The sequence below is a fragment of the Equus przewalskii genome, chromosome 5 (assembly GCF_037783145.1).
Source record: "Equus przewalskii isolate Varuska chromosome 5, EquPr2, whole genome shotgun sequence".
NCBI classification, from domain to species: Eukaryota; Metazoa; Chordata; class Mammalia; order Perissodactyla; family Equidae; genus Equus; species Equus przewalskii.
In genome coordinates, this window is record NC_091835.1 from 86,735,481 (window position 1) to 86,757,187 (window position 21,707).

The following is a 21,707-nucleotide window of genomic DNA, read 5'->3' on the forward strand; positions in this document are numbered from 1 at the left end:
CCCTCAGAGAGGTTACAGCCTAGTCTGAAGGATGTTGACAGTGTCCACGTCTTGCTGGATTTTGTGTTCCAGCACTTTTCTCGGGTCTGGCACACAGCAGATGAATGCTGGTTGAGTCAATAGATGAGTGAATGAGGGAGTGGATTATCATTTGGGGAGAATTACGTAACGCACGTATAGATTGAGATTTATTCAACACTCTATAAAATGTGCGTTATTAATTTGCTGAATTGTGAATGAATGGACTTTAACTGAACCAATATGACAAGCTGAGTTTTCAGAAAGAGACTGAAAAATGAATGAGGTTTTCATTAATTTCCACTGTCCTGTGTGTTTAATTCATTTAAAAATGTTTTCAGGATTTGAGTAAAAAAGGAGGGTAAATTTGTGTTGATGACCTAAATCATCTTTAATTTTCACAATATGACTATTCCGTTTGCCAGACTACTGGTATTATTGTTATTCTACAAAACAAATGAAACAGTTACCTGTATCCTCAGATCCCAAAGTGATAACACTTTGTGCTCACCTGCAGCCCGTGAAGAGCTGGCCTCACATAGGTGGGTATGTGACACCTCCCCCCTTTCCCAGGGGTCAGGCTTCTAGCATCTTCAGCCTCTAACACAGAGCCAAGAAACGTAACAGGACTCTCAGTGTCAAGTATTACTGTGCAAATCCCGTACAGTAAAGCCTCGTGGAAAAGAGCCTTTCCTCTTTCACGTCCTGTCTTCTGTTGGGGCAATCTTGATAAGCTTGATTATTTAGCTTCTGAATGCATTTGAGTATAAATTGCAATTATGTAAAAGCTAAACACCAAGAAGTTTTTCACTTTTCATTGATAACTGCAGGATTTATCGACTGATAACCCAATCAATAACAAAGGAGAAAGAATTTCCAAATTAGACCCCCAAAATACCACAAACCCATCTGCCGGTGTTTGGTGTGTAGACAAGGAATTCTGCAGACCTCACTCAGTACTTTCAAAAGATGTGCCAGTACAGGTCCTGGTGTTTTTATGATGGCAACTGTGAATAATCAAGAAAAATATGGGGGCCAGCCCCGTTGCCGAGTGGTTAAGTTCTCGCGCTCTGCTTCAGCAGCCAAGGGTTTTGCTGGTTCAGATCCTGGGCACGGACATGGCACCACACATCAGGTCATGTTGAGGCGGCATCCCACATGCCACAACTAGAAGGACCCCAACTAAAATATACTACTATGTACTGGGGGGATTTTGGGAGAAAAAGCAATAAAAAAATGTTTAAAAAAATTTTCATTCTTTTCAAGAAGGCATTAAAGTATGGAATAAAAATTTTTAAAGATTTTTATATGAAATTTTAACTTTGAAAAAAATTTGGCGTTTTAAAGGATAAGATTCAGTTTAGGTGGGAAACCCATATGTATGGAATATGTATTCTAAAATAAAGCTAGTAAGTGGGGAGAAGTTGTTGGTTTTCAAATTTAAGGTTTATAAATGAGTGGGTTACTTCCAAACTCTTAAAATACTAGATTAGTAGAAATATTACAAAGCAACATATGTTAATAGACTCTTTCCTTCTTGTGTTCAGTTTTCACGTGATAATATGTGAAACAATTTACTTAACTTTAAACTTGTAAGATTTCTTTTAGACGATGTTAAAACTATAAACAATGTAGCAAATGATCATCTACAAGAAGGAGGCTGATAAAAAGTGAATTATATAGTGCCTGAACTTGGGAAAGGAGGAAAAATACGTCATAGTGTAGAGTTACTTTAAAGCTTTAATGTCGGCCAAGGGAGATTAAGTTGCCTTTGGAGTGTACAGATGCAGAAGATCCCGCTGGTGTGCTTTTCAAAGCACAGACAGATGATATGAGGAAATACAGCCTGAGGGCTCTGCTCTAATCTGTCCACATTAATGTTTTGATCTGCAACTAATTGGAGTTGCAAGTAGGGTTCAAGAAGATGCTCACGGTCAGTCTGAGGCCAGCAGACATGTAAGTCTCTTAAAAATGCATCTAGGAAGACTGACGACAAAAGGAAGAACGTGCGAAGAATTGTTCTGAGTTACGCCTGTTAGTGTGTCTAATTCAAAACTGATACGGAATGTGCACAAAAATGCAAAACACTCAACGCTCACTATCAAGAGAGATAATAAAATACACTACACAATCTCCAAAAATAAAACACACTCTCTTGTTAAGTCTTTAAATAAAAGAAAAAGAACTACCACCCAAGAGATTTAATGAATCCAAAGGTGGTGTCACCTCTCTGCTTAAACTGTGCAGTGGCTCTCAGAGCCCCAGGCCGTCAGAGCTGCTCGACGTGAAGTGTGAGGCCAGCTTGGTCTGGTCCTCATCCTGAGCACTTTGCAGGCCTTGTGTTGAGTCGTGTTGCCACACGGGCCCTTCTTTTCAACCGTGTCAACCCATTTGTAGTTTCTGAGCACAGCCTCCCCTCTCGTGCCCCGGTGCATTTGTATGTGCTGCCTCCCACCAGAAGTGCCCCTCTCCTTCACTGCTCCCTTTATCTCAGCCAACACATCTCGTGAAGACTCAGTTTATTTGTTGGGTGCCTCTTAGATCTATAATAGCAGAAACATTGTGATTAACTATTTAATGTAAGTAAAAAGGAAGTTCCTTGAGAGTTTGATGGAGGAAGAGATTAGTTCCCAACCAGCTAAGATGTGAGAGGGATTTTATGGGGAGGTTGGTCTTATATTAGATTCATAGGACCAAGAAAGTTTTACTGTGTTTTTTGTTTTTGCTGAGGAAGATTAGCCCTGAGCTAACGTCTGTTGCTAGTCTTCCTCTTCTTTGTATGTGGGCTGCCACCACAACATGGCTGCTAATGAATGTTCTAGGTCTGTGCCCAGGAACCAAACCCAAGCCGCTGAAGCCAAGTGCACCGAACTTAACCACTCAACCACAGAGCCACCCCTGAACTTTTACCATTTTTATCTTACTTAGGAAATGAAGACATTTATTCTGTACATCTAGTTTCCTCCTTGGTCATTTTACTCCCCTCAAGACCTTGAGAGTTAGCTTGGAGATGCTAATAGGATAGAAAAATCAGCAATATGTTGATGATTGAAACCCAGGGTTCCTCTGTTTAGGAAGGTTGTTCTCTTTGAGCAGAAGGTCATATGGGATCACATATTAATCAGGGAAGAATAGGACGCTGTCCAGCCAGCCAGGTCAGTAGGTGGACAGCAAAGCTACCCAAACCCGCTGGTTGGAACTCCCACCTTGCCTTACTATTCTTTTGACGCTAAAGAAACCTACTAAAATCTCGTCTCTTTCAAGAAGCCCTCCCCAGAAAATGGAAACTGTGTTGACAGCTCTCTGGCATGCAGCAACTGAAGACGTTCTTTGGAGGTACACAGACTTATAAATCGGATCTCTGGATAGATTACTCAGCTCGTGCCCCGGCTGTCTCTACTCTGGGATTCAAGCAGACTGAGGAAGGGTTTATTTACATGGAGGACCCAGGACCCTTCTGGGAAGTATCTGAAGGGAATTGTGCCCAACTGCAAAGTTTGGGTCAAGAGCGGTGGCGTTGGCAATGGTGGTGGCATTGGTGATGGTGGTACCAAGAGAACCCTGGATACCTTTTAGTCTCAGGCAGAAAATGCCTGGGTTGAGCACCTGGGGCACAGTTCACTGATCATTGATCTCATCCTGACATATCACCGTGGCAGGTCAGGGCAGAAGAAGGGCAAACAGCAGATGCCATCCTATGGTCAAAAGAACTAGCTGTGGGCATGCAGACGAGTCGTCCTAGCCAAGGCTGGAACTTCCAGAATGATTTGGAAAGGAAATCTGTTGGGGACTGAAGTCCCTAAGTGTGACTAGGAGCAAAGTCACATAAATAATATGTTGTGGCCATTTTTAATCTGGTATGGATTAGAAAAATAAACATTACACCTAAAACAAGTAGATATTTGAATAATTGGTGGTTTCAGCTTAAGAAAAATATCAGAAACATAGCAGATTAAATACATGTTTATCTCAAGTGGCAGAAAAGTACTTTCAAAACATAAACCTACAAAGAGAGAACAGGAGAGAAAATTATAACACAGGATGTGTTAAATTTGTGAAATGACTTAGCAGAGAAATGGAGTAAGCCAAGGAGTAAGCTAATTTCTGCATAAAACCCTAGAAAAGGGTACTTGTGAAGATCCAAGTATTGTTGAAAATAGGGAGATTCATTGTAAGTCTTATAATAAGCCGCTAAACATCTCCCTTCACTCACACAGCAAGACAATGGTCCTCGCCACCCAAACTCCCACCACAAACAAAACCTGGTAGAAGCCAAGAAAGTTACCGCCGGACAGAGCGACCCCAGTGGCTCCGCTGAGGGGGCGTTGGTCGCCCTGGGCTCGGGGTGGAAGGGGACGGGGCCTGGCGACCCGTTTTTTGTTTTGTATTTGCTTTTTCATTATATGGCTTGTAGTTGTTTAGACTATATATTATATGTATAAAATAAATAATTTATTATAATGTGTATGTATATAGGTACAAATATGTGTGTGTGTGTAAAATCATTTTGACCTAAAATAAAATTTAATTTTAATTTAAAGAAATACAATAAAAGAATCAAAAGTTTCATATTCATGAAAACACATTTAAAACTACACGCTACTGTATTAATGGATAAACTGCTTATTTTGTCACTGACAGTTTAATTCACCAGCTGCCCTGAGGTTTTCTTTTTATTCGTGGCCATGTTCGTGGCACTGGCACTGCCGGGGTGCACTGGGCAGGACTGCCACGCTCAGCCACTCAAGCCGGGCATCCCCAGCTCCAGGCAGCGGGCATTGGCAACATGACAGATAATGGGAGTTTCCAGAGTGTTAAAGATTTGCAAGCTCACATCCTCATGGTCAGGACACCTCCTTCTGTCGCTGTTTTAGCCTGATCATCAGCGTGCGCTTGTCGGGTTCCCACGTGCCACTCGATTCACTGAAAAGATAAGAACTTGGCTTTTTCCTTTTGAGGTTTCCCCATTTTTTTCTCTTTCATCTTTTCTCAGTTAATAATTACACATTTGATGTATTACGTAGTCAGACTTGGTCTAAAAGGCTCTAAATGTTATAGCTATTTTTACATTTTCCTAAGCTTTGTGACTCATTAACCGGCAACAATGAGTAGATGACGCTGTGGTGGTTTTCAGGGTTCGTGGGTGACTTTCTGACACTGGAGGTGCTCGCAGCGTGTGGGTGAGCGCCCGCAGCAGAGGCCAGGGGAGGGTGCCGCATGGCAGCAAGGCCCAGGGCAGGTGGGTAAGCCACAGTGCTGGTAGCTGAGAGGGAGTCTCGTCTGTTTCTCAGGTTGACTCAGCATTTGGTTCTTTGACTGTTGCGTGTCTGTTTTTAAAATCTCTTCTCTAATTGTTAACTCTGCTCCCTCTGCTGGAATCTTGGTTAAATTGAATGGAAAAAGTTTATCTGAAATTGAATAGTGTCTCTTCAGAGTTGGCCTGTCACCCTCAGACTGAAATGAAGACAAACGTCAGGCTGGAAAATTACTCCTGTAGCTAACTGAAAAGTGCCACTGCGACAGGGGAGGTTTGTCCCTTGTCTTTGTAACGTAGGTAAGCCAGGGTTCATGCAGTTATTTTAGTTTAAAGAAAAGGGAATTTAAATCCAACTCTTGGGTAGTTGAATTCAATTCAGGGTCCATCTTGTAGCATTTTGTTCTTGTGGAGAATTTCATTTTTGTTTTTACTACTTTGTTTGCATTTAAAATGCTTAAAAGCATTGCAGAAATAACAAGAGCTCATTAAGTGTATTGTAGGCACTTCAAAGGGTCAGAATAAGCCTTATAAACATTGCACTCACATTCCACATGTCGCTCAGGAAAGAAAGGTAAAGATTCTTCCATGTAACAGGAGGGAAAATTCAGTTTAGGGAGCAGTGACTGTGTCTCTGCGGGCTCACACACTCTTCAGTAGCAAAGTAGAGATAGAATCTGTGCGCTGTTTGATGCTGAAATACAATCATGTTTCTCCATCTTCCACATTCAACTGGAAACTCACTCAAAAATTAGTCGGTGAGATTTAATGTTATTTTTTCCTATCCATTGTTCATTAATATCTTTTTGATAAACAGATTAGCATTTATGGTAGAGTCAGTACTTTTAAACTACATTTTAGCCACCTGTTTAAAGGAAACACGAAGTAGACACAGTATTCTTTAATCTGCTTGCTGCACTATCCTCCAAGACCCACGAAAACATACTTAGTAAAAATAATCCTCCTAGAAATAAAGGACTCGTGCCAGGGAATGCGCGTGCGCTCAGCTGGCTGGTCACTCAACAGGAGCCTTCACCGGCCACGGCTGTGCCCGGAAGACTGGGAGCAAAAAACACCTGGACCGAGCGCGTCCTCAGAGAAAAGGAAGGGGCGAGAGGCAGGAGAGGGGGCAGGCAGGCGGGGCAGGCCCTGTTCCAGACGGAGGTCAGGAGGGGCTCCGGGAAGAAGTGAGGAGCCAGTGCTCAGGAGGGAGGGCTGGGGGGAGAGGGAAGGACGGGGAGAGGGAGGGAGGGGAGGTGGAAGAGGAGGGCGTAGCGGAGGGGGAGGGAGGGGGGCCGCAGGGGGAGAGGTGGCCTAGGTGGGAGGGCGTGGTGGAGGAGCAGAGGGTGGGGCGCAGGTGTAAGGGCAGGGCGCAGCGGAGCAGGGCGTGGCCTAGGTGGGAGGGCCTGGCGGAGGGGGAAGGAGGGCAGGGCGCAGGTGGGAGGGTGGGGTGGAAGGAAGGAAGGTGGGGTGTAGGTGGGAGGGCGTGGTGGAAGGGAGGAGGGCCTGGCCTAGGTGGGGGGCGGGGCGCGGCGCGGCGCAGGGAGAGGGAGGGGAGGAGGAGGCAGGCGCAAGGCTCCCAGGGCGGGAGCAGCAGCCTGTGGGCTGTGCGAGCATCGAGGCGAGGACTAGGTCGGCCCAGACCCTCAGGGCCTCAGCCAGCGAGGCGGCTCGTCCAACCTGCGCACAGGGGTCCATCAGAGGTTCCGCGCAGGCCGGGAGTTACCTTACTCTGTTGGGGACAGCGGAGCTGGCCCGCCCGCGGGGCGTCTGCGCGGGCCGGAGTGGAAGCGGGAGGTGGGAGAGGACTGAGGACGAGCGGGACACGGGCAGGCGGCCGGCCGCAGCTTCTCCGGCCTGCAGGGCCCGGCGCGGCCTGGGCGCAGGAGGCCACGGACGGGCTGCTCCAAACCCCTGCTCGCTGGCAATGCGCTTCCTGCGTCAGCCTAAAGGGTGAAATCTCAGGACACATTGCGAGGATAGAAGGCAGCCTGGGATGCTGGAGTATAGACCTTTTGGAGAGTTTTAAGAAGGTAAACCATATCCAGCGGGTTCGGCCTGGGCGCTCACCCCGTCTCCTTGCATCCTCCCCACGGCAGCGTGGACCGGGTGTCTCGATAAAACGCTGGGAAGGCGAGGCCACGAGAGCAGAAAGATGATAATGTCTAACGGCCACTTAGTGGCAGAACCGTCATTTGAGACCCTGGGCGTCATTTAAAATCTAGAACCCGTTTTCCTTTCCCCAGACCACAGCTAGAAAACAACATTTAGGCTCTATTCTGTGGGTGATGGGCAACCAGCAAAGGCTTTTTGAACCCATGGGATGGATGATGGATGAGGTGTGCGTTCTTTTAATAATACCTCAGAGCCTTTGCATGTGTTTCTGGACTTTATACAGAATGCGGATGGGAGAGAAAGATTTCCTCCCGTTGACATGGAAGGACCCCATAGTCATACCATGTTCACTGTAAGACATTTCTGCATCTTGCTTATTGCACAGGACAGAGAAAACAATGGGAGTTTCTGCCTGGGCGAAATAGAATAGACCTAGTTCCTTGAGTGAAAGATTGGGAGGGTTTTCTTTGAAATATGGCCTGTGTCATTATTATGGAGCCCTCAGGCACAGGCACCGGCTCAGAATTATTTAAGAGACTCAGTGACACGGCCCCAGGGTCACTCCTGTGGTATCTACCTGCTACATCTTATAGCCTTTGCTCTGCTTTTTGTTTTGTATTTGTCTTGCCCGGTAATAAAGTAATGAACTTGTCTGCTAAAAGGAATTTATGATGTGAAAGAGGAGGAGAAAGGGGAGGTCCTTTGAAATTCCTTCTTTTGAAGAAAAAAAGTAATTGGAAGCTTACTTTCTCTGTCATCACAAAAGCTGAAATTGATGGTTTTCTGTGTGTGATTCGTGTGTGCTGCTTCACTGATTCTCAGCCCAAGTTGGTCTGACCCTGGAGGACGTTTGTTTGGCAGTGCCTGGGCGTTCGTCTTCTGGGGCTGTCCTAACAAAGACCGCAGGCCTATTGGCTTACACGGCAGCGGTTTATTTCCTCTCGGTTCTGGAGGTTGGATGGCCCAGAACAAGGGGTCGGCAGGCTGGTTTCTCCTGACGCCCCTCTCCTTGGCTTGGAGACGGCCACCTTCTCCCTGTGTCCTCACATGGTCCTCCCTCTGTCCCTGTCTATTTCCTCTTCTTGTAAGGACACCAGTCAGAAAGGGCTCACCCTAATGACCTCATTTTACTTAATTACCTCTTCAAAGAACCTCTGTCCAAATGCAGTCACGTTCTGAGTTGAGCTCAACATACGAATTGGGGAGGAGGGGCAGATATGACTCAGCCCATAACAGTCTGTAGAAGTTCTGGGTTGTCACGACTGGGGGATGCTCCTGGCATCTGGTGGGTAGAGCCAGGGATGCGGGTCAACACCAAACAAGGCACAGGACAGGCCCCAAGCAAAGAATCATCAAGCCCCAAATGTCAAAGTGCCAAGGCTGAGAAACCCTCTTCTAGTGCCAAAGCCAGTTGTTTGATTTTTTTAAGCATAAAGAAATCAGAATCTATCACTCCAGTGAGCAGTAGTATTGTGAATTATAGCACAGTCTTAGTTAAGACTCTGCAAATAGCCACGTTCAAAGGTCTCACAGAGAGACAAATCTGTGGTCGCGAAAGTGCTTTGTAAGCTGTAAAGTCCTAGACAAGTAAGTGGAGTTATTGTTAAAAGAAAAAAAGGAAGCACGGTATAAAATATTAGGTCCTTTATCCTTCAGGAAAAAAATTAAGATAACTCCAGATGGCCTGGGAAGGGAAGAATGAAAGCAGAGAGGACCATTGAGATCTCATTGCGATTGGTTGACCTCCCCTGGCAGATGACTGGGAAGCCCAGAGTTCCAACTAGAATTCTGGAATCTGAGGCTGGGAGAGAGATGGACGAGGGCTGCATGCCCTGGAGCCAAGAAGGAGCCAAAAGATGCTGTCCAAAGGCTAAGTGGAACAGAGTCAATGGTCCAGAGAAATGGTCAGAATAAAGTCACTCCAAAGGGGCTGACCAAGAGGTAAAAGCAACCAGAGATCCACAATGGTGTCCACAGGCAGCAAAAAGTGGGAATTAGACGTGCGTTCCAGTGTACAGTGTGGCTGCATAGGCTGATCCCACAGCCGTGGAGTCAGACGATCCGGGTTCAGACCCTGACTCTCCCAGTTACTGCTGGCGTCGTCCTGGGAGAGCTGAGGTTGTCCGTGCCGCTTTCCTCATCTGTAAAATGGGTTGTTACCTGAACACTCGTTAGGCTCTGTGTGTGTGTGTGTGTGTGTGTGTGTGTCTGGGGTCAGTGTTAGTTGTTATTCCAGGAACATTTCAGAGATGTAGTCAGTAGAGCTAAAGGCCATTTGGAGGAGGCTCAGGATGAATGATGGGAAGACGTGAACAATAAGTCTGAGGCTTCCAGCTCTGTTGCATGAGAGACTCATAATGGCGATGCATCACCCAGGAGCAGGAGGCACAGAGGGAAAGACTGGTTTTGGGCGAGGGGGGACGGGGATCAGTTTCCCTTTAAAATGCGTTGAGTTCCACGTAACTGGCTAATTAACCTGTGAAGACTTTCAGAATTGAAGACCTGTCATTTGGGTGCTCGTTCAAGGCGGGAAGCTGTTCACAGAGAAGATCAGGAGAGAGAACCCTGGGCTGTTCCTAGACACTTAACCTTTCCTGATGATTTTTCATGACTGACTGTCCCTTAGAATGTCAAAGCACTGCACTATTGGGAGAAAAATTGGTTCCCAGCTGGTTGAAAGCTTCTGAAACATCCAGAACGGTTACACTAAGTGATCAAAGAACCATGTGTTTGATGATGATGATGATGATTTTAGTTCTTAAATCTGCTTCTGCGTGTCACTGCCAGCCTTGTGGAGTCTGCCTCCAACAGGTAACTGGCTCCTGTGGACTTCAAAACAAAACAAAAACCCACCAAGATTGCCCAAATAAAGAACGCTTCCCGCTGACTGGGACCTTTTCCTCTGAGAAAAGTGTGTGAGCATCCGTGACCGACCTGTGGCTTCTGATTCTGACTGTTCAGAGGATGTGATTTCCATTGCTGTTTTTCCTTTGTTCGTTTGTTTTGTTGTGTTTCCTGTTGCTGAGTTCCCCATTTTGGGGGTGTTCTGAGTACTTGAGGCTTTTGGATACGTGATCACCCCACACCTATCTCTTCTCTTGTTGTTGACATAAAGTAAATGAGGCGGAGGAATGGCCAGCCACGTAACTTTTCCCGTCTATGAGATGGGAATGACCATGTAAAATTTTTCAAATGAGCTTTAATTTGAGGCTCTGCCTTTTCACAGTGTCCATTAAAAAATTAATATTAATAAAACAAAAGGACTAGTAAAACATAAGCCAGCTGTCTCTAGACATTTAGAATTATCCTGTAATTTTAGAAAGATTTTTCAAGATAACCATAAACATGAGTAAGTTAATAATTCTCTCCTGTTGATACATCTGTACAGGTAAGAGTTTTAATTTGTAAAAACATTGAGATTCTATGTCAGAATAGAAATGACAGCAAAATATGTAGTGTATATAACGTGCCGGGTCTGTTTTAAGGACTTTACATATATTCGCTCAAAAGTTATTTTGTGAGAAATGTTATTTCTCATAACCATCCTGTAAAGCAGATACTCATTATCTTTGTTTCACAGATTGGGTAACTGAGGCACAAGGTGTTAAATAACTTGCTTGAGGTTATTCAGCTCAGAAACAGCAAAGCCAGGACTCAAACTGAGGCAGAACAGCTCAGAATACACACTCTTAACTATTACACTGTCGACATTTCAAAGAATACTTTTGGGACCTCAGGAAAAGTAGTAACACTGGAAGGTGACTAAGGAGATTATCAGCCGTTTCCTCACGTTTCAGTGAATAGTTTTACTTCTTATAACACGTCAGTTTTACTTCTAATTTGAAGATCATCAAATAAGAAAAAATATTCTTCTGGCACTTTGCAAAAAAGGGTATCCTGATGGCCAAAAGTCACATGAAGAGATACTCAACTCTCTTAGACATGGGGGAATGCAGGTTAAAACCACAGGGACATACCAGTGTAGTTTAGCCAAAATGACTAAATTTTTTTTTTTGAGGAAGAAGATTAGCCCTGTGCTAACTGCTGCCAATCCTCCTCTTTTTGCTGAGGAAGACTGGCCCTGAGCTAACATCCATGCCCATCTTCCTCTATCTTTTGTTTTGTTTTGTTTTGTTTCCATCTTCCTCTATTTTATATGAGGGACGCCTACCACAGCATGGTGTGCCGAGCAGTGCCATGTCCGCACCGGGGATCTGAACCGGCGAACCCCGGGCCACCAAAGCAGAACGTGCACACCTAACCACTGCGCCACCCAGCGGCCCCAAAAAAATGACTAAAATTTAAAAGAGAAGTAATATCAGTTTTAGTGTCAACAAACGGAAACAATGGGATATGAAACAACTGGGCTTCTCATACCCTGCTGGTGGGAGTATGAATCAATAGAACCACTTTAGGAAACAGTCTGGCACGATCTATTAAAGCTGAACGTATGCATAAACCAAGACCAGCACTTCTGCCCCTAGATGGGTACTAGCCGAAACACACACAAATAATGGTCAACAAAAGATGTTTAGGAACGTTTATAGCAGCACTATTCATAATAGCTACACACTGGAGAGAACCCAAATGTCCATCCGCAGTGGAGTGGATAAATAAATTGTGATATAATAAAATGAGATACTATGTTGCATTGAGAAGGAATAAACTATTACTATGCACAACACATGGGTAAATCTCATAATAAGTGAAAGAAGCCAGAAAAACACAAACTATGCTCTGTATTACTAAGTGAAAGAAGCCAATGTGAAAAGTCTACATGCTGTGTGACTCAGCCATGCGACATTCTGGAAAAAGCAGAACTATGGAGACAGCAGGAAGTTGAGTATTGGGGTGGGGGAGGGGAGGGATGAATAGATGGAGCACAGAGGACCTTTAGGGCAGTGAAAATACTCTGTATTGCACTGTGCTGGGGGATTCATGTCATTATACCTTTGTCCAAACTCACAGAATGTACAGCACCAAGAGTGGACCTAACGTGAGCTGTGGACTTTGGGGGGTTGGGATGTGTCGGTAGGTCCATCAGTTGTAACAGTGAACCATCTGGTGGGGATGTTGGTAGTGTGGGAGGCTGCACATGTGGGGACAGGGGACGTATGGGAAATCTCTGTACCTTCCTCTCGATTCTGCTGTGAACCTAAAAACACTCTTAAAAATCACCTTAAAAAAAAAGCTATGCACTGTATGATTCCATTTATAGAAAGACCAAAACCAATCGAAACTACTATAAAATGTTAGAAGTCAGCAGACTAGTCCCTCCTGGGAGGGTAGTTAGCGGAGGGGAACCCGACAGGCTTCTGAGGTGATGGCCGTGTTCTGTTGACTTGTGCTGCTTTACAGGGTGTGCTCACATGGTGAAAACTCAGTGGGCTGGATAGTTAGGATTTATTCATGTTCCCATATATGTTATACTTCAGTAAAAACTATTTTTCAAAGATACGTTGTTTTAGAGTTGAAAACAATAACATGAGAAAAGTACTTGGAGATGCCATTATTCACAAAATGCTACTCAAGCCTGCACTTTTCCTTTTGAAGTTCACAGGAGGGCTTATCTCTAGGAACATATTTGAAAAGTGATCAATTAGGAAGTGCTGGAGTGGCTCCCGCCTGGTCCATTGTTAACAAAGGCACCTGACAGAAAGCTAAATGCTCCTGGGTCTCCCCAGACACATTGGAAGTGATTGTACTTAGAAGAAATAAGAATTGCGCTGTGCTGCTAAAGAAGAAAATATTTGTCTTCAACTGGGCAGAGATTAAAGAACCTTTTTTTTGTTGTTTTCTTAATTTGTATAAGTCACACTCTAGGGAACGGCCTCTTTTTTCACCCATTCATGTTCCGAGTCACAGGTGTAGACAGTGTGGCTGGATGTTACAATGGTGGACTGAGTGCCTGCTGCAGTCACTCCCACGGCAAATGCACAGAACTGGAAGGAAAGAGATTTCTGCAGGAGGAGGAGGAGAGAGGGAAAAGTAGAAGGACATAGAAGATGGAAAGAAGGAGGAGGAGGAGGAGCAGCGGCAGGAGTGGGAAGGAGCTTGAGCACAGGGTGGAACAAAGGGGACCTTGCAGGGGAGAGGCTCCCTGAAGATCCCTGGGAGAGAAAGCAAATAGGATCAACTGAAAAGAGAAACCAGAACCCTCACTGTGAGCAAATGTCGTGTGGAAGACAGCGCGACACGGAGTGATTTTGTTCCCAAAAGTATTTTATACCAGAGAGTTGTGTGCCTCACGCTGAGGAGCAGTGTAGACATTTGAGAAGAAACGTGATTTTTTAAATTGACTGGGCAAGATCCTGTGCTCGCTCACAGGAGGGAGGCAGTTGAAGACCGATCACGTTGACACTCACTGAGTGTCTTCTGTGTGGAGACTGCTGACGCTACAGGAGACTAGGCAGAGAGAGTGAGAGCCTGCACCAGGCAGAGTAAGGAGACGGATGGGGAGAGGATGGAAAAGGAAGAAGACGTGAAGAGCATCCAAGATCTGGGCTTCCTCTGCAGGAAGATGGTGTTGGCACTAATTGGAAACTGGCTCTACAGAGAGAGAGAGAAGTTTGGAATAGAAAATAATTACTCCGTTTTGGACATGGTGCCTTCTTGTAAGATCGCTAAGTGGACATATCCAGAAGGAAATCAGATATGTGCTCAGAGGTTTAGGAGAGAGATTAAGACCAGGAATATGGATTTAGGGCTTTTATGGCATCTGAGTGACACTTGAACCCACGAGAGTAAGTGCTGGCCTCCAGGGAGAGTGGGTGCAGGCTGCAGACTCCAGACAACACGGCATTTGGGGTGGACAGAAGAAGCCCCACAGAGGGGTCTGGGAGCTGAAAGGTTGGGAACGTGGGAAAGCGTCCTGAGAGAATGATGACTTGGAAACCAATGGAGCAGAGTTTCCAGAAAGGGCGCAGGAGAGGGGCCCGCAAGTCGTGAGTTCTGTAGTTCTGACAACATGCAGGTTGTAGTCTGTTTCTTGGGCGTGTAGAGGTGGAAGCCTGTGTGTTGCGGGTTGGAAAGGAAGCGGGAAGAAGAGACTGCAGTTGTAAACTAGAAACAGGCCGAAGGAATGAGAGAGACTGGGTAGCAGGTAAGGGAAGTCATGGGTCGAAAGATCCTGCTTTCCTTTTGTTCTAGTCGTGGAAAGACTTGACACGCCTGTACCTTGAAGGGAAGAGGAAAAGGCCAATTACAGGAAATGGAATGATTTGTGGAGTGAAGTGCTGTAGCATCCTGGAGTTTGGCGCCCGTGAGCAGGGTTGAGCGAGGAGAGAAGTCTGGGTAGAGGGAGCAGGGGCAAGAGAACAAGCATGTGGCCTGTGTCACACTCGGGCCTCGAGTCCAGTCATTTCCATGAGTAGGAGGGAAGCGCCCCACGAGGCGTGGTCGTCAGTTAAGAGGTGTGAGGTGGGTAGTCAAGGGTTCAGCCGTCCCTGCAGGAGCGAACTGAGCAGCAACAACAGGATTGTGCAGCCCTGTTAGAGCCGCAGAGGCCGTGGGTTTGTAGACTGACCTGCACGTCTGTGAGTTTTCTCTTCCTCGGAGCTCCCAGGACTCTGGGACAGTAACAGAGAAGATGATTACAGTGTTTCCAGAGCTGGGGTTTTGCCAGTGGAGTGAAACAACAGACAGGGCGAGCGAGGTGAGGGTGTTGGTGAGATCGTGGCCCAGCTGATGGCTGTGAGAGCTCAGGCTAAGACGAGGCTCTGACACTGGGCGCATCCAAGGACCAGAGGCTGAAGGGGGAGCAGCCTGACTGGAACGATGAGAGGCTGTGTCAGAAACACAGCGGTCTGTTCAGCTAGATCCTGGGTGGGGGAGCACAAGAGTGGCGGTTTGGAAGCAGAGAGGAAAATGCATTCCGGGGAGAGAGAATCATGGGTGTGGAGACAGCCAAGAGGGACAGGACTGTCAGTGCCACTGGAGCAGGTGCTGCGAAGAGGAAGGTGGTGAGAGACCAAGGTGGCTGTGCGTGTTAGGCCAGATCCTGAAGGGCCTGAGCAGTGAGGTTCCTCTGAGACCCGGAGCTGCAGACGTTCTCGGGCAGGGGGCAGGGCCACCCCAGAGGGCCTTCTGCTGTGCCTGCCACAGGGGCTGACCTGCTGGCCCAGCCATTCACCCTACCTGCTCTGGCTGCCTCAGTGGGTGGAAGAGGACCTCTTCTGTAACTTACCACTACCCCCCAGAGGGGGAGCCTCTCTTCCTGGCTGGCGGTGGCTCTGAGCACATGACGAGACTGGGTGGACTTTTCAGGGCGCCCTCTCTGGCCTTGGTGAGGACGACGCCCCAGAAGGAGGAGACGCAGTAGTCACAGAGAGCAGAACAGCTGTCAGTGTGGAAGGACCTGAGCGAGGGAGCCGCGAGGAGAGGGACCCAGCGGCAGGGTCTGTGGCAGAGCCAACACTGCGTCTTACACGCAGTGGCGCGAGGAAGGGAGGAGTCAAAGATGACTCAGATTCGTTCTCCTCTGTGTTCCTAGACCTGCCCACAGTTAGTGTGCAATCAATATTTGTCAAATGAAGAAAAATAATAGAGCTGCAAGCAACAAGAACATTTTCGGGAGATACGTCCTGTCTGCCTGAATGGAACACTCTGTGCAGAGGACAGCACTTCAGTAATCGTAAAACTCCTCACTTTTGAGTGAGTGGCGAGCTCAGAGCACCGTCTAGAAATTTAGAAGTTTGTCCTGCGGTGGTTCTCAGCCTTGGCTGACATTCAGGTCATCAAGAAGCTTTCAGAGTCCCAGCGCCCACAGTGGGCTAATCGACTCAGGACTCTGGGGATGGGACCCAGGCATGATACTTTCTAAAGCTCCGTGGGTGAGTCCAATCGATTCACCTGCTCCCACAGAATATCCCAGGTTCCTGGACCTTTCACTGACAGCACAGACAAGAGGTGGCTAGAGATGACACAGGGTAGTTTAACGCATTTCACCGTCTTGTCACAATAAATCCTCCATTGCTTATGAAGTCTTTTACCTAGTGACCAGTTCTTCAAAATTAATTCCAACTTCTTGCCAAAGATGGAAAAATTAAAGAAATCCATTACATGGCTTCATTGATGTTAGGAAACTGAATCATGAGCAAAATGCAAAATAGGGACATTTTTAAAATAATAGTTTAAAAAAGTAAATAATGCACAGGCTTAAAATTATTTTAAAGTCCCTTCACCCGCTGCTACTAAGGCTGTATCTGTTCCAGGCATCAGAAAGACCAAATGGTATAGAAAAAAAAGGAAAAGTTTAAAAATCACTTAAGAGTAAAAGTGAGGATATTTTTGTGCAGAGTAGAAATGTTCTTGGAAAAAAGGAAGAGCCAAACCACGGAGGCAAGGAGACAGTTCGTTCCACCAGGGCTCCCACGGACTCCATGCAACGGAGGCCGCCCCTCAGAGCCTCCTGTCCTGGACGGGGTCCTGGTGGGTCAGCAGCGTCTGGCCATTGGGCGCTGCCCTCCACAGCTGGGGCTCCTCCATGATCATTAGCTCTCCACCCAGCGGGCTGAACTATCCCGGCCTCGCCCGCTGGGTGAAGAGCAGCATTGTGACCAGAGAGGCCCATGGCCTGGCTGGCTAGGCTGCTTTTTACCGACCCGCGACAGATATGAATTTGAGAGTAAAGGTTTAGAAACATTTATAGTAATTTAATAATCTCTGTTGAATCACATGACAAATTATTGAACTTCTGTTTTGTGTATCTTTGTTTTTATTTCACTTTTCTAGTAATTAATTTTTATTTTATAAAAATGTAAGTCTAGAGCAAATTAGACATTTTTAAAAATTGTCCTGTCGCCACAGATAGTTTGGACCTGTTTCACTTGAACATCGTTGCAGTGGTGCACACAGAGGGGGGAGGTGCGTGCAGACAAGTTCACTTCTGCCTTACCCACTTTGAGTTTGTATTTTGAAGGCCTCCTTCCTTCTACTGTAGACGGATTCCGAGTTGCTTTCTGCCGTAGGCTCGCGTGCACTGCTGGCCGCTCCTAAGAGGGTGGCGGCCTCGTTAGAGAGGGCGTAAGCAGCTGGCTTCTCAGGACCAGCTCCTTTTCTGAGAGGAACCACAGGGTCAGTGACTCTGAGAAGTCGTTGGTTCCCGAGGGAACGGGAGGTACTCCCCTTTTAAGAAGAAAATTGTCACTCCCTTCTGATTGGAAACAGCTGATCACAGGGTATCAAACTGTTAATGCAGAGATGCCCCGTTCAGATACGAGGAAGCCAGCACAGGGACGTGACTTTTCCAAGACAGTGCAGCCGGGGGATGGGGAGAGGGGGGATCCATGCCCTGGCGCCCTGACAATGTGTGCCCATCCCGTTGGCAGAGGAGTGCTCCCGTGGGAACATTTCCAGGCGCCTGAAATAAGAGAATGATGCTAAAATAATGTGAGCTTATGAACCTCCTTCGTATGCGAATTTCCATGTTCTGTTTAGAGCTTTCTCACATGGACGGGATCAGTGTTTGTCCCAATCACACAGAAAATATGGGAGGAGAGGAGAGTGGCAGGTGTTGTTTAGTTTTAGCTTGAGAACATAACATTCTACTCAGCTACGTGGCTGTTTACTAACATACTAAAATTAATAATTATGGGGTTTTTTTTACTGTACTCTGAAACCTTAGCAAAATATTTTATCTTCCTTGTACATGCTAGTGACTTTTTAAAGGCAGTGAGTGAATGGTCCCTCAATTCTTAGCATCGCTGATTAAAAGTTAATATTTGGTAAAGGCACCAAGCTATCAATGCTGAAGTTGGCTGGCTGAGTGCAGTGGGTGTGGCCACTTCGATAACAGGAGTAATCCAGATTTTAAAAAGCTCACAGGTGAAGAGGTCAAAAGATACAAACTTCTGGTTACAAGATAAATAAGTCCTGGGGCTTAGCGTGGTGACTAGCTAACAATACTGTGTTGTATATTTGGAATTTGCTAAGAGAGTAAATCTTAAAAGTTCTTATCATGAGAAAAAAAATTTGTAGGTGTATAGTGACATATGTTAACTAGACTTGTGGCGATCATTCTGCAGTGTATACAAATAGCGAATCGTTATCTTATGCACCTAAAACTAATGCAATGTTATGTCAATCAATAAAAAATGATAAATAAACAGAAGCTCATTGTGTTCCCTCGCGATGAACTTTAAGTGTGCAGACCTGGTCTGAGGTTGGAACGGCACTGGCGCTGATGTTCGGGTTTGAGAGTGGGCCATTTTTAAGTCTACCTCCAGTGACTGTCTCTACAACTCTTAGCTGGTCGGATGGGACTCCAGCACTCAGCCTTTGGCCTCTGAGGTGCGGATGGCACACTTGGGAAACGGTAAAGAAACAGAAAAGTAAAAACAGAATAAAATCTAATTACGCGGAGTTTTGCGTAAAACAAAAATTGATTGAGTTCTGCCCAAAGTGGCTTGTTGTTTCCTGTGCCAGGAACTACTGTGCAGGCCCAGCAGGAAGGGTGCTCAGCGCTGGGTCACATTACATCCTTGTTTTCTGGTTCATTTCACATATTTAATGCAATCCGAGAACCTGCAAGAGGAACACATTGAAGGAAGGAATAGGCTTTTTGTCTTGTTTTGTTTTGTTTTGTTTTTTCAAGTTTCTTTGAATCAAAACATTTGTTTTTACAAGATGCTTATAGTCCCAGAGAAGCAGGACTCCCAGAGTCGCACGGTGAAGACATTTCTCTTTGTCACGAGACTCAAAGCAGGACACACAGTTGAGTTATGTGTTTCCTCTGCTGTCCTACTCATGTAACTTTAAACACGAAGAATTACAACCATGCCCGGACGGTCAAATCATTTTGATTCATATGAGCTTTCCTGGGGTCTCTAATCTGATAGAGACCCATGATGTTGGGAGGTGGGGCGAGAGGAAAGGAATGCGTCTAAGATGTAAAATAGCGATTCATTTGTCAAGCAGAAGAATGAGTTCATTTGGCTGCATTGCTTGAAAAGTGTGAACTGAACAGCTGGGTTTCCTCGTGGTGGGGACGCTGCTCCTCACAGGCTGTCTGTTTTCCTCTACAGAGACCTCAGCATGAACAACATCAGCCAGCTGCCCCCGCACCCCCTGCGCGGCCTCCGCTTCCTGGAGGAGCTGTGAGTACCACTGTGGCCGTGGGACGGCCAGTTAGCGCTGGACGCGTTCTGTGTGTGTGTGCCGCACTTACTTGTGGGAACCAGATAAAACAAAGCAGAAAAGCTGTCAGCACCAGCAATTTTGGCACATGAGGAAACACTTAGTTGGGAGGGAAAAAAAGAACGGCTTTTGATTCTGGAAATCAGCTTATAAAAGAGTTTACCATTAGGCTACAACTTTCGAAGGTGAGACTAAGCCAAACAAATGAAAATTTTAAAACAAAGGCTGTTTAAAAAAGCTGGATGGCTCTTTGGAAATGGTTAAGCAGCAGGATATTAAAAGTTTGAATATTGGTTCATGTTTATTAAAATAGCAAGTAAAGCTATAATCAAAACCAAAAACTGCCACGTGGTTCGGCTTGTGACAGGAGAATTGAATACATATTTCATAGCACCAAAGCTTCTTGTCCACGTCACTTTTAATTTTCAAAATTTAAAAATTAAATTTTCCTATTTACATTTCTGTAAAAATTCACTATTTTCTTACTCTTCCCTCAAAGCTTCAACAGAAAAACATGAAATCCACAGAGGACTTAAAACTGGGCTCTCCCAAACTCACTGTGAAAAAATAAGAAGATGAAAAAGAACTATATGAACCCCAAATCTGCATTTAAAAACCCACTTGATCCTTACCCTTTTGAGTGAGAGGATGGAGGGCGTGATGCACCATCACAATCTTCACGAGAAGAGTTTGGCACCATCGGTTGAGTAAATCCTCTGACTGTTGATTAAAGGAAGTGTTTAGGCAATGACCTCTTTTGAAAATACTTCCTTTATAAATCCCAAAGTCAGAGTCCAGCTGGGGCGTAATTTAAATTGTTGATGCACCACTTGGTCCACCCTTGGAGGTGCAAAGAATGCTCTGTCACTACCAAATTACATGTTTTTGTTTCAAGAGGATAATATTCTCTAACTTCTTCCCTAGATTTTTATCTATATTTATTTTTGATGGCCTTATACTTTTAACAAATGCTATTATTTTTTACTACTGAAATCAGCTGGATATGCCCAGACTGTCACCGAGGGGGTTGTTGGGGAAGCTTAGATGAGTTTCTGTCATTCGAGGATGGAGCTTCACTCTGGGTTTCAGACTCCTCTTTTCCCCTCTCCCTTTTCTCTCTGGCCATTCCCATTGCTAGAACGTCAGCTTCTCCAGGGTTGGGAGTGTCGATGAAAATAATCCATAACCAATGTATAAATGAAAATTTGGGTGAGTTTATTCTGAGCTAAAATGTGAGGACCATGGCCCGGGGCCCTTCTTCCTGAAGGAAGAAAGGGCACCAAAGAAGTGGGGTGAACAGAGTGGTTATATACCCCCAAAGAGGATGTTTCACACAGGATTGAAATGTCCCTTTTACAATAGTCGTGAGACTGCTCTGTCGGCACAGCGATTGATGGAAACAGCAGGTAGGTCTGCTGTCTCGGTGAACACAGCAGGGTGGCAGGTCTGTTGTCTCAAGCTGGGTGGTCAGCGGTGAGCTGGGTGGTCAAAGGTGAGCACAGCAATCAGTTCCTAGCCTAGGGAGAGATGCTTATCCTTAAGGAAATGCCAACGTGGGGAGAAGTTGCGCCTTTATCTTATGGGCATTTGTTCTTGCCATAGGAAATGTTTAAAGCAGATATACAATGCATGTTCGATGGCCATGTCAGGCCTTTTTGGAAAAACAAAGTCAGGCCAAATTAGATTTACACCAAATGGCTTCCTCAAATATTCCAATATATCCTATTGCTTGCCATTTCTATTTGTCAGGAACATGTCTGTCTTAGTCACAGCTGGTGTGTAATAAATAATCTAGGGGCAAGCCCCATGGCTGAGTGGTTAAGTTTGCATGCTCTGCTTCAGTGACCCAGGGTTTGCTGGTTTGAATCCTGGGCACAGACATGGCACTGCTCATCAAGCCATGCTGAGGAGGAGTCCCACATGCCATGACCAGAGGCACTCACAGCCAGAATATACAACAATGTACTAGGGGGCTTTGGGGAGAAGAAGAAGAAAAAAAATTTTTTAAATCTATACATTTTTGATGAATGAATGAATGAACTAATGGGAAAGCCAAATGTGTAAAAGGAGCTTCTTATACAAGTGAGTCGCATTAGAAAAAAGTAACAGATTTAGTTAACATTAGCCAATATTTTTAAATATTAGTAAATTTCAAATGCCTGGATTTTTTTCTTATTTACATCCT

The 21,707-nt window shown here is 45.6% G+C and overlaps 1 protein-coding gene across 3 annotated transcripts in view; it reads left to right on the plus strand.

Annotated features, from left to right (window-relative positions):
* The window catches only part of LGR5 (leucine rich repeat containing G protein-coupled receptor 5), a 114,719-nt gene that overhangs the window by 35,115 nt on the left and 57,897 nt on the right, over window positions 1-21,707 (plus strand). For 2 of the 3 annotated variants that reach the window (XM_070622111.1, XM_070622110.1), the window contains exon 2: window positions 19,411-19,482. In XM_070622111.1, coding sequence (XP_070478212.1) covers window positions 19,411-19,482 — 72 coding nt within the window. Of the gene's footprint in view, window positions 1-6,760; window positions 7,306-19,410; window positions 19,483-21,707 lie in introns of those variants that run through there. The other variant, XM_070622112.1, reaches the window with a different exon arrangement.